This window comes from Dysidea avara, chromosome 8 (assembly GCF_963678975.1).
Source record: "Dysidea avara chromosome 8, odDysAvar1.4, whole genome shotgun sequence".
NCBI lineage: Eukaryota > Metazoa > Porifera > Demospongiae > Dictyoceratida > Dysideidae > Dysidea > Dysidea avara.
In genome coordinates, this window is record NC_089279.1 from 3469489 (window position 1) to 3488175 (window position 18687).

Below are 18687 nucleotides of genomic sequence, written 5' to 3' on the forward strand. Positions count from 1 at the left end.
ACTGGGAACACTTATCACACTTGTGCACCCACAGCAACTGTTGAACTTGCTTGCACTATCTATAGCTGACTCAGCACCATTTTCACATGCAGGTCTTGCTGAAGCCGTTGAGGGGACAGCTATCGCAATCACTACCAACATGCATTCTGCAGCGGTCGACAATCACGAAAACCTCATTATCCAATCAATAACAAACCCAAGAGGTCTCTCCCTCATTGTAACTGTGCTATGCGAAGAGATCAAGTTACTAATTTATAACATTTCATTACTACATGAACTATGTGAAAAGTCCTACTAGAGTTACAATTGAAAGTTAGTGACACATATACCGCAGCACTATAATAATAATGGGTTAGACAGCTAATAATGTCTTTACAAAATTCATTACAAAAAAAACTGTACACTTTGAAAAAAATTGTCAGTCAACTCTCTTTATACTAAGTAGGAGAGCCGTTTCACAATTATTAATATTTGAAGAAAAATTACTATTAAACAACTTTTTTCTAATAATTATGCTGGTTTTTTTATCGATTGCTAGGCAAGTCACTTTTTTGATAGAAGAGAAGGTAGGCGATGCGTTCCTTGTAGTGCTTGGTGACCTGTTCGTCGCTGACTGGTTTAATGGTGCTATCATCCAGCCTGATCCAGCCACCACAACTGGGGTGGTAGACGTCACAAGTGTAGTGGCCGCCAGCTGCATACTTGCCGTGATGGTAAATCACTGTAAAATATAGTGTACTATTACACCGTCACTACAGAGATTTGTTCAAACTATATTGAAACCTCAATAACCAGAGCTATCTTTGTGCTGAAAATATGGCCTCAACAATGAGGTGGCCTTATTAGGGAGGTCATGAAGTACACCTTAACTAAGTTTGGGACCTACCTGACATGGCCACTACAATGCAAATACTCTTAAAGAAATGGTCAGTAACTGAGGTTTCACTGTTCAACACTCACCTCCATTCAACTTGTAAGTTTTGCTCTTTCCTTTGACCAGAGTTGGAGCAAGAAGCTCTACAATGACAAAACCAAAAGTATAGACATACCAAACCCAAGCTCAAACACACACTACACTCCTTCGTGAATACTCTATCAGATAAAATCCACCAGAGAAGAAAGCATTTAGTCGTCATGGTGACACAGTTAAATCTATTCATTGTGGGATAATGTCAAGGCTATGACATATAAGTCATAGCTAACTAATCCAGCAGTGTGGGATGATACTAGAGCAGGCAAACTATCACTACTGTACTCACTGACGTGAATATCATTTACTGCAAATGGATATATTGGAAAAACATTTTAAATAATATCACCAAGAGTTTATAATTGTAAGGATTTAAAATTTAATATTACGAACCCTTGATATCGCCTGTCTTTAAAAGACAAGGTACCAGTATTTTCCATTTTTTGTTCAAATTTAAATTTTTGTCGTTACTTCAATTTTGAGCATGCTAGGTGTTTCTTGCAGAAATGCAAAGTCCTTTATTTGGATAGAAGACACTCTACATATAACCAATACAGTTCACCACCAGACACTTTATAGCCAGTGTGTTTGTAGGAAAATAAACCAATACAAAAGGAGTGTAGTTGCTATTGACAACAGACACACTACAAAACTTCTTGACCACTTAAAAAAATAAAATCCCATTAGAGAACAATGACAGAAATTAAAAGCAACCAATTAGGGGGGCTCTAAAATACTGAACACAGAAACCTCCACACTACACTCCCCCCCCCCCCCACACACACACACACACACACACACACACACACACACACACACACACACACACACACACACATACACACACACAGAGCCTCTGTTCTATCTGTACACAAGGAAGAACACTTTGTTTTATATAACCAGAATCATTAATAGTGTTTTAGTTCAGGGAATAGCCATATTTGGTAATACTCAAATGGTAGGGAATAGCCATATTTGGTAATACTCAAATGGTAAAACTTTTAAATTCACGATACCTTAATGGTCTTCATGCAAAATAAATATTTATCAAACAAATCGAGCTTGTGATCGAATGACATGGTAATAATATGGAAACAGTATAGTAAGTAATCTTATCTTGAGAAGACAGGTAGATATCCATTACACATTCATATAAAAGCTGACAAGATTGGTAGACTTCATTATTCCTTTACACAAGTACATATCACATGTCATGACAGCCTTTATTTGGTAGAGAAAACATCGCAGTAAGCAGCTCTACCAATGCAAGGAGACTGATAAATAACAACTCTAGCAGTAAACACAATAGTTGCCTAACCTATGGTAAAAAATAGTTAGACAGCTCAACCATATATAAGACACAACATAAATTACTACTAAAGGACAAGTATATTAGTGTAATATGAAGTATGCTAGCTACCCCACACATACTAAGAAATTGTATTAAGAAATTCTTTTCCTTTTTGTATTCAAATATTCACTCACAACATCCTGTTTGGTATACGACCACAACTCTGGCTGGGACAATATGGCGGCCGCTTCCTTACAAGCTGATGTATGTATGTAGGTGTGTGGAAGTGAAACAGACTTCTAGTGTTGAATCATTTGGGTTCTGTTGCTTTTGATAAGTAATTACCATTACCCCACACATTGAAATCTCTTCAAAAAGGATGACAGGGCACTCTCACTGTCATACCTTGATAATCAGAACACTTGTCCATGGTCCCATTTGTAATAGTGTATACACAATTAGACCCCTAAAATCAGGACACCTCACTAATAAACAAACAGTCTAAGTAGATGGTATTTGTTATACAGATGGTTTCAAAGACAATAACACAACATTATTGTAGGGGTATACACTGGCAAATTTGTCAACTTGGTTGCTGATTTATCAACTTGTTGTTACCTACCAAATTCTGCACATTTGGCTGTGTAGGAGTAAGCCTCACCATTGTTTAGTCCCCCAGTAATAATTTGTTGTGTGTGCATGTTCCAATTAAAACTATTCCCCAGCCACAGCACAGCTGAGCATGCAGTGTGTGATGAAACACGCACTGACACACAAACATACTATATCCAGTATCATTGAAGAGAAAACCTTGTTGTTATAAATTTTATACACTTGTAAGAACCGATTGTCAAGGATATAGCTTTACAGTTGCTGACAGAAAACATTAAATGCTAACAGCTAGCACACGAAACATGCAATCAAACACAACCAGTCTAGAGTTTACCGAAAAAGGTAGACAAATTAGAAGGAAATTGTATATGCCCATCCTATAAGAATCCTGTGTTCTGGTATTAGAAGTAAATTTGATATGGGTGTTAGCAACAATGAGTCCTGCCAAGATACACTGAAGCAGCTGTTTTGTTATTTTAGAAATGCAGTGGAAATTTAACAGCCACTGAGCGTGAAGGTCGCATGTCAACTACAAAGACATTCTCTTGAACAAGTCATACACTACTCCCAAGTCTTGACGCTATAATAATTGAATACCAGAGTGAATTAATTGAGTAAAATTGAACAGACAATGAAAGAAACGGTACATTGACGTGGAACAACTACATAATCCAGACACTTCGTTAAGGTCCCTTGATAACCAGGACATCTCACTAAAAGTCACTTTATCACGGTCAAAATCCCTAGTTGTCCAGAATAGATAGGGTTCCAGCAGATTCGTGTTTATTTCGGTACCTCGCATGCGTACAATTCAAAATGTTTACAATTCATCTCCCAACCTTTAGGAATCTCTAGCTCCATGGGGTAGCTAATTTCTTTGCTTAACTTCTGAGACCCTCCCGTGTGGTTGAACAAGAACCTCTTGAAATGAAGGATCAGCACGGCTGGCAACTGTGACAATGTGATCCGTTTGAATGCCTCCACCTGTGTAGAAAGAACAATATAACCTTAAAAACCAATGAGAAATGAATTGGAAATTATACAAACACTGTGAGCAGGGCTTCCCTTAAAAGGTAAGACAGTGGACACCTTGGGGCCAACCAACCAATAGTATCCTGATTATCAAGGTGTCCTGATTATCAAGGTGTCCTGATTATCAAGGTGTCCTGATTATCAAGGTGTCCTGATTTTCCAGGTCAGTTTATGTACTAAGGGATACTTTGGGACCTTAACTAAGTGTCTGGATTATGTAGGTGTCTTCAAGTGTCCACATTTATACCACTTCATTTGGAAAATCAATTCTGGAGATTTAATTTTTTAGTGGCAGAAAAACTTAATTTAGTGACTCTGCTTACTTCATACTGGGTGGGATAGCACCCTTCCACATAACCCTTTGTCAGAATCCTTAGGACTCGCTGTGTAAACTATTACATGTTTAGTGCGGTTGGTCTCTGTGTGGGGTGCTTCAGCTAGCACTCTACACTCTGACCAAAGACCATCTGGTCAAGTCCCTTCACAGTCTTCCTGTACACTGACACCAACTGATGATTGTATTAGGCCACTGAGCTGTAACCTGATCAACTGTGAAAGTTGACCACCCTATGGATAAGAACCAGGCTAAGTGGTATGGGTTGTTGTCTGGCTAATATGCCTCATAACAATGTGTTCTTGATTCAAGTAAGTACACTGGAACCTGTTAATGTGAAGCTTGAGGACACCTACATAATCCAGGCACTTAGTTAAGGTCCCAAAGTATCCCTTAGTACATAAACTGACCTGGAAAATCAGGATAATTAGGACACCATTGGTTGGTCCCAAGGTGTCCATATTAAAACTTGGGACCAACCAATGGTGTCCTGATTATCAAGGAGTCCCAGGTCAGTTTATGTACTAAGGGATACTTTGGGACCTTAACTAAGTGTCTGGATTATGTAGGTGTCCTCAAGTGTCCACATTAACAAGTTTCAGTGTAGCAGTCATCAGCAATGCAAGAGTACTTGGTGATTTAATTACATGAAGTTAGCAAAACGTGCAGAACAGTAAAAACAAAATACAGCAATGTATTGAGGAGGGTACAAGTTATGGCATAAGGAGGATCCAGAAATAACAGATACATCATCATTACAAGCATTCCTTGAGAGTATCTGATAACTTCTAGGAACAAATATAGGGTGACCATAAGGCGGGCATGAATGAATATTGAACAGTACGTTGCAATGAATGTAGAGATTACGTCAACTATTGCATTGTTTAGTGTCCAACTGGCAGTTACTACATGAAGATACTCCTCCATAAAGATGTGATTGTTGGATGCGTAAACACTCGAAAACACTTGCTGGAAAACAAGAAACAAACAAGGGCTGGGTTATGGGTGGGTGGTTGTGTCCCTTCTCCACCCAGCCAATAGCCACATGACATAGTTTGTTAACAAGACCTACAGGAACAAGAAACTAAAATATATATAGTAACCCATAAAAGATTAGAGAAACTGCTCTAAGGTGTGGACAAATGGATTGACAGCCATATGAATGATACAGTGGAACTCTTCACAAGGACACCTCGATAAGTTGTCCATAGTCCCACTTGAATTGGTGTACACCTCTAATAAGGACACCTTTATAATCAGGACACTTGTCCGTGGTCTCATTTGTAATAGTTTACACACATTTAGACCGCTAAAATCAGGACACCTCACTAATAAGGACACCTTGATAATCAGGACACTTCAGCAAAGGTGTCTAGAATAGGTACAATGGTGTTGTATACCAACAACACTGGCACATTGCAACTAAAAGTTCAAGAAATTACACAAACAAATGTAAAATTGGTCAAATATTGTGTAAATATAACAACCATCATAAGTCACATGATTGTCTCTCACCTCGGTCTGTGTTTTAGAGCAGGTGAAGCCATGCAGAGGCTCCTTCACTGCCAACTTGGCCAGAGCATCTTCTACACAGGTCACGTCGCTAGCCTAGAGGGGAGGTACGTAGGAGTGACACATCACAACATAAGTCACACAACACAGACAAACACATCATGTACTAATGTATAACAGCTACATTGTTATCAATCAAAAACATATCCAAACACAGCCTCTGGCCATCACTCTATAACTACAGGTAACTATATTCATCCATTCAAGAACATGTACAGCAGTTGAAATTCATTTGTGAAAGATGTAAACAATTTGTATGGGCGCTCTATTGGCTCCTAATAATTTTAAGACAGAGTGTTCTATCACACAATTGCATTCATCCAGCCAGTCAAACATCATGTATTAGAATATAAATGATTACACAAACCAAAACACAGGTCTGGAATTGGTATACCATTTTTTGTTACAGTTACGTATACAAGTCTGAATAGCGTACAATACCATTTGCTTCTTAGCTAGGAGAACCATGTATTGTGTCAGGATGGCTGAAAGAAGTTCGTGAGGGTTCTAGGACATGGACCTACACATTAGAATACTTGGTATTGATACTGGGGTGTTGGAGTTGGACTACGAGATCATGTGATGCTTGATGACGCATGACCAACCTCCCCTGGCTGCTGCATCCACCCTTGACACTACCTCCTCCATAAAGGAATCAATCTTTGAAGGAGGAGGATTGTGGGCACATTGTGTTAACAACATAGAGGGGATTCTACCATACACCAAACAATGCAGTAAATGATAGGACATGCCTAAGACCAGATTGGCAGATAATTTGTACAAACTTTTGAAGACATTCAAGTACACCTACTGGTAACTAAGCAGGCAATTGGTTACTAAGGACCACAATAACATAGCAACTGACAACACCATTTATGAAAAACATTTTGCACTTCATTAACTGAGCATGGTCCACAACCTAACTGGCAGAAAATAGCAAATATCATGATGTTTACCACTTTCACAAATGTTTCAAATGGCTACACACCACCTGTTACGATGGTAAACAAACAACCGTAGCTTGCTTTAGGTTAATTAATATACATTGAAAATATAACATAGTGCCCACACAACTTATAAACAATTGTTATTATGTTGAAATGAATTCTTCAATCACAAACTGAATTTCAGTATAACAGCTTGTAAACATTAGCTAAGCTGTTTACCTGTATGTCCAATGGCAGGGTGAAGAATGGCTGCACCGTGGCTGACTCCTTCGCCCCCTGATGGTGAACAGCTGAACGCATCTTCCCACCGAAAATCTCTGTGATGTGAGACTCAGCAAAAGATGACACCTAAAAACATAGCAAAGTTACACCATACACATGTGAGGTGGGTACTACAAGGGAGCAAAGACAAACAGAGGATGACAGAATTTGAAAGTTAACCTTGCACAGCAAATTCCAGTGTAGTTGGCAACACCTGCACGCTACCAGAGGCTTGTACAACATCCAGAAAGAAGACATATTAATGTGGTACAGTACAAAATTAATAACATGAGAAGACTGTACAAGTTCCAGCGAAAAGTCATTGCCCACTTCGCATGTAAGTGGCAGCAAATCCACTACACTAAATCATTTAGGGATGCACTAAACTACGTAAATAGCAACTGGCTGACAGTATTGACAACATTTGCTAACTAATGAGGCATAGCCCAGCAGAGAGTAGGAAGCTCACAAAACAGTTTTTACTCAATCTCCTACACACGACTCCAATAGGTAGTACTAGATAAGATTTCACCCCTTGAAGGCCACAGCTCTAACCACTTACCACAATTTGAACACCATTCAACCCCTAATTACCCCATATATACTGTTACCATGTTAGCATAGAATAGTGGCAGTGATTGGTTAAAGCAGTAAGCATGACAACGCTTAGCAATACAAAACATTCTCCATAAAATAAATTCTACAAGCAGTAATCAAGTGAGATTAAAGCACAGAGCCCTTACCAGTGGACAATAGATATAAAAGGAATAAGAAGCTCAACTGAAACTGACAATGACTGATACTTAGATGGCCACAGACATATACATCACACTGCTGATTGGAAACACTTAATTCATGGCCTCTGTACAGACAAGTATTCCATCATTCCAGCAATCTTTAAATAAATCTGTCAGTAAACAAAGTTTAATCCTTCACAGCTAAAAGATCTGTCATATTGAGTGTGGTGGTTGTTAAGAGATGAAGGCATAACTAAGAACACACCCTGGTGTTATACGATAAAGAATAACAAATGGGACATACCAAACTGACTGTATTACTACAAGGAAAGGAACAACTTTAACAAGCCAGGAAGAAGGGCTTACTTCATAGTTCCTACAATGGAATCCATCAATTTGTGGAATCTGTTAATATGGACCAACCAATATTGTCCTGATTATCAAGGTGATCTGATTATCAAGGTGTCCTGATTATCAAGGTGTCCTGATTATCAAGGTGTCCTGATTATCAAGGTGTCCTGATTATCAAGGTGTCCTGATTATCAAGGTGTCCTGATTATCAAGGTGTCCTGATTATCAAGGTGTCCTGATTTTCCAGTGTCTGGATCATGTAGGTATCCTCATTTTTAGTGTTTGAATTGACAATTCTGCTGGAACCTTGAGGACACCAGACGTCCCAAGGCATCCATTAGTACATACGTAAAGTGACCTGGTTTTCCAGGTCACTTAATTCCATTAGTTCAACATAACATTATGCTGTTAATACTGAAATTACATTATTGTCACTTTAAGCGAGACAAGGTGACAAGCATGCATAGTCTGTCCTGGATACAAATCCATGTTAGAGTGTACCACTACATTTGACAAATGTCATTCCAAACTACATACCACTCTAGTTATGGTCGACTTGTTCTTGTGTCCAACCTCCTCCCACTCATCCGCTTCGTCGCTCATGGTGATGTTGCTGGATGACGAGGCTAGGAAGCAAACAACCCAAATAGATAAAATGTCTATATTGTATATACAAGTGTAGCATGTATGTCACTGTGCATGTAGAAATCACTTAGTCAGCAAACAAACTGCATCCATAGCGTAAGCTACTAGCACATGCTTACAGGATGCACTTCCACAGTCAGCAGAACTTACAAAAATTACATCAGCTAGCTACTGCTGGTGATGTTGGCATACTATAATTACTTCACTATTACATATGATGACATCACTACAGCTGCTAGGAGCCCTTCCCCCCAATAGAAACCATAAAACATCACAACACTACAGCCACAAGTGAGATGGTCATTAAGTGACACATTTCCTTCTTATTGTTATTGTTGTATGATTGTTACAATGACACACTCAGGCAAAAAGGATGACATGACATCCCTGGACACCTGTGCACTACTCAGTGGGTAGACTGCCCCAGCTGTTAACACCAGTTCCCCATTAATACAACACACACAAATGCTACACACAGAGGACAATAACCAAAGTACATTACACACGACATGATAGTTACAATGTTCACATTACCTTCCCCCACACTGCTTCCATCATCCTCCTCAGGAGGCGTGACTAATTTCTTTGCATTAACAATTTCTTCATGGAGTCCATCAAGGATGCTACCAAGGAACTCCTCAGCATCTTCCTGCTTGCCCTATAGCAACCATCATAAAGTCATCTCTTACTTAGGAACCAGTTATATACAGCATCTACAAACACCTTTGAGAATACTTCTTTTTGCTGTAATAAAGTGATTGTTTGGCAAAATGTACATACACCTGTATGGAGCTTAGTAGGCTTTTACGAGACTGGCTTTTGCGTCCTTAATAAAGAGGTGTTTGTGTCCTTAATTTAGAGGGATTTGATTAACAAAGGTTTCAAAGTGAAAAACCAACAAAACTAATAATCTCAATTTGATTACTGATGGTTAGCCACACTCGTCACCCAGAGGCAAGTTTAAACAAGCTCAATAATCCAATTATAAGGTAAATAGTATTCACAGCAGTGATTGGCCGGGAATCGAATTACAGCAGAGCTCAACCTAGTGATCAATAACCTCTCACCACTAACAATTTATGATGATAAAATATCCGCAAATATCCCATCACCAAATGACCAACTAGATTGCTTCAACCAACAATCCTTACAAAAGACGATACCACCATTTCAAGGGCGCCATGTCAATAATTAAGTTGATTATTACTAAACTTAGAGAGATCATGACAAGACCATGAAATCAAAGTTTGCTGGAGTAAGCAATTATCCAGATGGTAGTAGGCAAAAGAGAGTATATTCTACGTACCTAGTGTTGGCATCCAAGCCTATCAACACCAATTAACACCTGCACTCCAGTGTTGTAAAGTAATAATCAGAATTCAGTTATATTTCTGTATTTGTATCAGAAATGGTAATGATGATTCCAGTTAGTGCCTCTAAAATCTACGCTTCAATGTTCTCGATGATACTCACAAGGGAGGAGACCAGGCAGTTAGCTACGTCGTTCCCACGAGTGGTTGGCTACACCACTTCAGTGCAAGCTTTTCAGACATGACAGAACTGAGGTATATAGTATAGCCACTTTAGCTCTATGATGATAGTCTTGTGTTCTCATTTCTCTCAGCCGGGCTGCAGCTATAGATAATATACATATTCTTCACACTACCAGCACATGAGCTGGCTTGCAGTTGGTCGGCCAGACAGTACATATCACCCCCAGTATTGGCTCACATGAGGTGGATTGTTAACTTTTCACGCTACACTGTATGTGTTTACTGTTTCATGAATTAACTTTGTTTAGGAGCCATCTCAGTAAAACAGGATGAAGATTTGTTGGTTAAGAGTTTGCAAATGGTCTGCAAGATGATTCCCGAGTTGTAAGGTGAACTTGCCCACATGATTATTCACAAAAGAAAGTCTACAGAAAAGTTTCTGACGTGATGTGGTAAAAATGAAAAATGGTTTTTCCAAGAAGTTTTTCTATAACAAGTGATTGTCTAGAGTCTCCAAGTTAAAATAACCAGTGAGATCTGTATATGTATTCAGATGAAGATGTGTAGCTAATCACAGATAGTATATTCCACTATCTATGAGCTAATTTTGTTGACCAATTGTATCTACCAATTTTGAACAGCCTCGTGAATTAACAAAGATTGTGAAAGGATTCTTAACTCTGAGAGCCAGGTTTCACAAAAGCAGGGACATGATGGAGAAACTATTTTCAGCACTCCATATCAAGACTTACTTTATACAACAGCCATGACTAAGTACAAGAGCTCACTTATCTTCCCACAACTAAGCCAATAGCACAAACAAAACTGCTACATTCATCCCTAGACATCTCAGAAATATGGTATTGCTTAGGCCCCCCAAATAGTCTCATGGATGTAAAATTCTACAGAGAGTGCCGTGACTACCTCTTCGTGGATAAATTCTTATCCTAGGTTGTTTTTAAGTTCCCACACCTGTCACCATAGGGCAAAAACAGCATAATGATGATTTAAAACAAGCACAGCATCATGCTAGCCTCTAATCACAGACTACCAGATTATAAACAGCATAATGTACCTAGCAGTGAACAACAGAAATATGAAGATTCGTAGCTTTCTTCCCTTCCTTTCAAATCATCAGAGCAGTAGCAATCACCATCACGACATCTTGATACTTCAAAGGATGAGGTGTTAACAAGACATTGCGGAGCGCACAACAAACATCAAAGGCGCTACAGTTGGATGCCAATCCCGGGTATATAGAATACACTATCTGTGGTTGTGTTAAGGCCGCCCGGAGGCAAATTTAAACAAGCTCAATAATCCAATCATAAGGTGAATAGTATTCACAGCAGTGATTGGTCGGAATCGAATTACAGCAGAGCTCAACCTAGTGATCAATAATCTCACCACTAACACGTTATGATGATAAAATACCCGCCAAATATCCCATTACCAAATGACCAACTAGATTTCTTCAACCAGCAATCCTTATAAAAGACGATACCACCATTTCAAGTGCGCATGTCAATAATTAAGTTGATTATTACTAAACTTACAGAGATCATGACAAGGCCATGAAATCAAAGTTTGCTGGAGTAAGCAATTATCCAGATGGTAGAAATTGGCAAAAATAATAATAATAATGAATAATTGCTCAAATCCAATTGGTCTCTTGATTAATCCAGCCAACTGTTTAGTGCACTAGTACAATTTCTTATTGTAGCACACCCCAGTTAAGATTGCTTGTGTATTTTGATCTGACGTTGACACTGGAGAGTTGTAGTGATGCAGTGACAAGAGACTTAGTTAGCTCATTATTAGACTAGTCAATTAATAAATATACACAACGTAACCATTGTTTACATTTCATGTGTGAAACCTCACATTTTCGGACCAACGACTTTGGTCCATTTTTGATGTAATAAAGAGGTTTAGTAATTATCAAGAGGTTTAGTAATTATCATGGAGGTTTTCTATAATCACTTTATTCGGAAGAGAGTTGCTAAGAGTCCAGTCAGTGTTAGCTGAACAAGTTCAATACACAACCACAATGATAACAGCATTGTATTGCTACAAAATTGAGTGTTTGAAACAGTGAAAGAACTTTGTGAATAGTGATTTAAATTGTCTTTAATGGACATAGTATGTAGCTAAATCTATGGAAAGCATATCTTATATCACAGAAAGGTGTAGTTGTAACATATAAGGTCAGCATCATCTATTATTCGATAACAGCGTTAACTTGCTCAATACAAGAATAAGCCACTTAATCATCAAGTGGATTAACACTATCAGGAACACACCCACACACACAACGGCTATAGAAGTACATGGGTCTATTACATAAACAACAAAAAGCACATGCAAAATTTAAAACAAGAGAGAGAATAAACTAAGTAATGTCCATAATAATACTACTGGTACAAGAATTGTTATTATTAACAAAACAACAGGATCCAAATAGTGCCCACCTTAGCAGTCAGTGAAGAATGCATCTTGTGAAGCACTTCATAGACGTAGTCTGGTTGAAATGGAGTCCCTTTGGCTAAATCTCGACTACTACCTTTCTTCTTACGAATCAGCTTCTGGTTGGCATCTATACGCAATAAAACAATCATAAATTAACAAAGTATCATTATATGTTTACATGTTTGTTCAGGAGCATAGCTACACATGATGCCAGTGTCCCTATAACTACGCAAGGTGATATAGAGGGATGAATTCTTTAGTACCTAGGGTATCTGGGGTACAGTGGAACCTGTTAATCAGGACACTTGAAAATGACACCTGTGTAATTTGGAGACGTAGTAATGGTTGTAAAGTATCCCTTAGTACATAAACTGACTGGAAAATGAGGACAACACTAAGAGTACTTTTATCTCATTTAATAGACACTAAATGCACTGGCACTTGTTGCTATGGTGACATCACAGGAAGCCATGATGGGTGGCAGGAAGAATATGCTATATCACCATTGTGTGTTGGTGAGGACCTCATGTCATGCCCCCTCTTTAGTGAGGTCATAGAATTTGGAGGGAACACTGTCTATGCGTTCCATTCCTATTTTCTAACTGTTAAGACAGCTTAGTTAACAAACAAGTTTGAGGGAATTTTAAAAGCTAGTAGGGTAAAATGAGGGAGGTCATCACCCGAAGTACAAAAATCAACCCACACATATTAGCCCAATAAACTAGTCCCATGAGCGTTGCACCTTACTACGCTTATGGGCTCCTAGTAGGGATTAAATTTGTACTTCGGATAATGATCCCTCATTTTACTGCAATGGTCCAAACTATTTTTCTCTTGAACTTGTTTGTTAACTTTGTGTTATTCAACATTAGTGAACTATAACACTGCATCAAGGCAAAGAAAAACACCAGATGTGTGAGTATATAATTGTATGACAATCTCACACCACAATACTAATTACTGGCAAGCAGAGTAGCCAGTTCTTATACCTTTCCACTATTTTTTGTCCATTACAAAACCGTACAAGGCATACATATAGAGAAGTTTGCTTGAACTAACCCTCTTCCTAGACTGTTGGAGGCACATTGCAAATTACAGCAATTCTTGTTTTACTCTTATGTGATACAAATCAATGCAGTACCCACAAAACCATTAACACCACATGTAAAATCACATTTTGTGCCACAAGTGAAAAATGGAACACAAACAAAACAAAGCTAAGTACATGATGTGTGTATTGCCAAACAATGTCAGCACAAAGCAACGTGTAACTGTGAAGAAATAAAGCCTGTAGTACCCCCCATTACTGAGTAACTCTTGCCTGAACATCAGTCAGTCAGTCAGTCAGTCACTCAGTCAGTTAGCAGAAAACTTCTTAATTTTGTTACAATCATAGAAACTCATCGGAAACATTTCAGGTCATTTTGTAGGCAAGCCTGGGCTTGATTCTACCTAAACAACACCACTAAGGTGCTGTAAGACTTGTTCTCTGATCAATATTTTTGGTGGAAAATACAAACTCTAGTAAGATCCCTACTATACACTACTGAGGAGTTCACAAACTCACACAAAACTACAAACAGAAATTACAACATTTAGTATGCCCTTAGCAACATCTACCACATTCAAGAGTGACCTCAGTTGCTAAGGTCAACAACCCTTGCCAGCCCCAGCAGAAATTGCTGCTGAGTCAGGTAATGCTGTACATACACAAATCATCCTACAACAACCATTACAATTATACTCCCCTAAATATTTACATGATAATTTTAACCTAACAAATCATCACCAAATTGCTACAGCCAATGTTTAGTAAATGTTATTACAATAAATAAAACACACCAAACAAACAAACAAACATAGGGATGTACACAGTACTGAACTATATGATCATTATAATATATCTGATATCCAATATTTATTATTTCACCTGTGCTATCCCAGAAACTGCAAGATGGCTAAGTTTTCAGGGATTTTGAACCTGACACTATTTAATGTGGGAAAAAAATTCCTGATCAGGTGGTGACTTGACCCTCAGCAACTTGATAGTTGCCCTCTACATACAGTGGTGTACTGCTTGTAAAACATTACTAAAGAGTAGCTCTCACAAATTCACTTCTTTAACAACACATTGTATTAGACACACAGCAAATCTGTTAAAGCAACTAACATTCATTCACACTATCTTCTAACCACAGTATGGCATGGTTTAAAATAAATTTCAGTGTGAATCGGTCGTGTCCGGCATGACAAGACAAGGTAGTATTGCATGAATTAAATGCATTTCACTGCATGGGGAGTTTCAATTACAATTCACAGATTTCAATTCAATATTTTGGCCAGCATTACCAACTTTGGGTGTAGACTGGCACAGGTTGGCCCAGGTAGACTCTGTAACTGGCAACGCAATAATCAAAAGCATCCACTAGCTTAAACACAGCAGCCATAATATTGTACAGCTGGTTCTCCACTTTGTTTGTCACTGCAACTCCAGTACCTTTATATTAAGCACCTACATGTAATTGTGCACTTGCTATCATTTGGTAGGCTTTTTAACATCAACTCAAATGCAGATAAGAGCTAACTCGAGTTTAATAGCTAGAGCTGAAAACACTCAGAACAGGAGGTACAATTTTTTTCATTGTACTATGCTCATGCATATGAGTCTTACAATTATAAAATATAATATAATAATTACTACCTAAGCAAAGGTGCTATTCTCCTCTGTACACTGTAGTACTAAGTACACACAAGGATACACAACCTTGCGACAAGCATACACTTACCTGAATCAGCCTCACTCATACTGAATTCATTGGTAAATTGTATCCTAACAGAGAAAATGAACAATATATAACATACATCTGCAATCATTTCGTGGGTGTGGCTCACATGCAGTCTGTGAGGGGTGTGGCACTTGGCTCCTTGGACAGCACAGGAAACTGGTTCAATGAGCTGAACAGATTGTAGACACTGGGACATGATAGCAGCACCTGCAAGGTCTGTAAGAGGTGTGGCTAAGGAACAAAAAAAAAAACATTCACCACACTGTGGGTGGGGCTAGTACAAGAGTAGGTCTAGTTCAGGATACAGTATGAACGTAGCACATGTTTCCACGGTTAACAAGACCTCGTGGAAGGAATGGACGATGTGACTTGTGATCCACTGTGATTGCTTTCAGCTGCTCTGTATACACAAATATACAGATAGGTCATGATAACAAAGGTCATCTTTAATTATCTACTTAACCTTAGAAGTTTAACATGGCACCTACCTGAAGTACAAAAATATTATATATACAAAAGGACATGTCACAAACATACATACATACAAATACATAATCTAGCTTGCTTAACAAGCTATAAAAACTCATATTTTTATGCTTACAAATATACCTCCAAGATGCTTCAACTGTTGATTTACCATCTCAGGATTTTGTGGAATGGGTGTCTGCTCCAGAACTGCATCATTTACCAGCAGCAGAGCAGAGTCACTTTGTTTATGAATTTCTTTACTACTAACAGTACTAGAAGATGCCACGGCAGCAGCAGCAGCATCCTTAGAGGAAGCGGTGAACAGTTGAGACCATTTCTTGCCCTGTCCCCAAGCAGGCACAGCAGGTACTGGTTGTGGTTTACTAACATCACTTAAACTACTATTACTACCATTATTACTACTAACTGAAGAAATATGACTCGAATCTTTTGTCAAGTGTGCATTTGATATTGTTGACGGTTCATTATTTGGCTGATGGGGCTTCTTCTCTGGCCCACTGCGCAGTATAATATTGGCACCAGATTTCAACGATCCTTTACTAGTCGTTTTAGAACTTGCGTCATTGTGAGTTTGTGGAGTTTCTTTACTACTCGAAAACTTGCTATTAGTTCTTGGATTGACTTTCCTATCTAGCTTGTGAGCCTGTGTTGACTGCTCTGAGGACTTAGTCTTTGATTCAGTTGATTTATTGCCGGCAGTGGTTAGAGGTTTATTTTTTACTGTTGCGGAAGGTTTATTTTCTTCTGTAGCAACATTTATGCTGTGTTTTTTAGAGGAAGAAATATTTTCAGCTTCTGGTTTTGTAATTTCTAAGACATTGTCGTCTTCCTGTGAAGTTGCTGCTGCTACAGCCACTACTGTCTGCTGCTGCTGCTGCTGCTGCTGCTGCTGCTGCTGCTGCTGCTGCTGCTGCTGCTGCTGCTGCTGCTGCTGCTGCTGCTGCTGCTGCTGCTGCTGCTGCTGCTGCTGCTGCTGCTGCTGCTGCTGCTGCTGCTGCTGCTGCTGCTGCTGCTGCTGCTGCTGCTGCTGCTCTTCAATATCCACTACAACAACCTCAGCAACCACTGGAACAGGCTCAACACTATCACTATTCTCAATGTCGACTATACTATTAGGGTGAACAATCTCTGACACTTCTGAAACATTAGCCATCAGCTCCTCCAAATTCTCTTCACTCTTTGAATGCTCAGGCTCTTCTTGCATAATTTTTGATGCAGGGAACTGAGATTCTTCTTTCGCTTCAATTTGTTTATGTATATAGCCAGTATCAACTACCTGGCCAGTAGAATTGTCTTTAATAGGAAGCATGTCTTCATTATATTCCTCTTTACTACTATTACTAATTTCACCTGTGCTATCAGTTAATTGTGGTTCACTAGATTCTGTTAAAGGTTGTGGAGCTGCAGTTGTTTGATCTGTGTTGTGTTGTGTAGGGATGGCTGCTTGCTGTACAAATGCGGCAGAACTATCAGCTTGTGAAGATGTTGCATCAACACTATCCTTTCCTTCTGGCACCTCCTGGATGTCGTCCTCAGCATCTGGCAACTGCTCCTGTTGCTCGGAGCCTCCGTCCCACTGATACACTCTATCCTGCACCGATTCTGGCTGAAGTGGCTCCATGTAAAACTCTGGCGTCATTCCAGCAGGAAAATTGAACGAGTGTTGCCTCATAGGTAAACCAGGCTGGAACGGAAATGGAGGATAATGGTAGCCCATAGGTAACCCAAATGGTATGAGTGGCTCCCGGGAATGCCTTGGAGGCATTACATAAGGATAGGGCAGTGGAAGGTGAGGGTGAATCCCCCCACGAACCATCTGATAATCCGGCATTACGGGATAAGATGGCTGATAAACATGATGTTTGTTGAAGTGACGATACTTCTGTGTATGGTGTGCTGCATGTGAAGGTCCCATCATTTCCACATCACTGTTCTCAATATCCTCCAAATTAGCTGGAGAGGTTGACTCAGGTACAAACTCAGGGGCAGCAACGTTTAACATAGAAGAACTTTCTTCATTTTCAGGCAACTGAATATTCTTCTCTAACACAACTAAACTTTCCTTACTTGTAACATTTTCAGCGGCAGCAGCAGTAACTGGCAAAGGAGATCGGAAAATTATTTCACTATCAACATTATCACCATTTTCTTCCTGTTTCAAACAATTCTCACTAAACTGCACAGCACTGGCTGTCACTACAGGCACTGATCTTTGTTTGACTTGTTTACGAGATCTAACCCTGTTACCATCACAAGCTACAGTGACATCAAACAAACAGGTGACTAAACAAGGAACACAGACCCATTGGGAATCACCTTTTTCATCCAGTCCATCTTGCCATATGAACTAGAAGAACATTTGTATGTTAAACTCACTGTGTGGCTACTAACTAACCTCGATAGAATTATTGGTCTCTTCAAACAACTCCTGGCGCTCGTGCAGGGAAAAATCTCCAAATGCAATGTCCTAAACACGAACGGTTTTATACGACCGAATATCTATTATTCATATTGCAGTGCAAAAAGTAGACACTAACCATTCTGAAATCTTCTTTCTTAAGAGCCCGAATATTTCCTTACTCTATAAACCATCCATTTTTACTGTGCGCTGACTGCGCTATCAAAGACACTACGGTTTCCACTTCCAATCAACACACACCTAAAATGGCAGCTAATCTCAACGTAAATCACGTGTACG

General features: G+C 39.1%; 1 protein-coding gene across 1 annotated transcript; it reads right to left on the minus strand.

Annotated features, from left to right (window-relative positions):
- Positions 1-239: 239 nt before the first annotated feature.
- Positions 240-18684, minus strand: LOC136264509 (uncharacterized). Its single transcript, XM_066059268.1, has 15 exons — positions 18527-18684; positions 18385-18456; positions 18306-18336; positions 16110-18245; positions 15806-15900; positions 15607-15716; positions 15501-15544; positions 12717-12841; positions 9287-9410; positions 8645-8733; positions 6978-7106; positions 5755-5847; positions 3713-3857; positions 961-1017; positions 240-721 (listed from the first exon to the last, which is right to left on the minus strand). Exons 1-15 carry the CDS (start codon positions 18527-18529, stop codon positions 525-527), a joined length of 3450 nt encoding a protein of 1149 aa, XP_065915340.1. The 5' UTR covers positions 18530-18684; the 3' UTR covers positions 240-524.
- Between the last annotated feature and the right edge of the window lie 3 nt (positions 18685-18687).

Bases quoted from the DNA above. Each gene is read 5' to 3' on its own strand.
- LOC136264509 (XM_066059268.1), bottom strand. The intron at 15,717-15,805 runs GTATCCTGAACT...CACCTCTTACAG, and splicing joins ACATGTGCTACGTTCATACT to ACCTTGCAGGTGCTGCTATC. The intron at 9,411-12,716 runs GTGGGCACTATT...TGGTTGCTATAG, and splicing joins ATTCTTCACTGACTGCTAAG to GGCAAGCAGGAAGATGCTGA.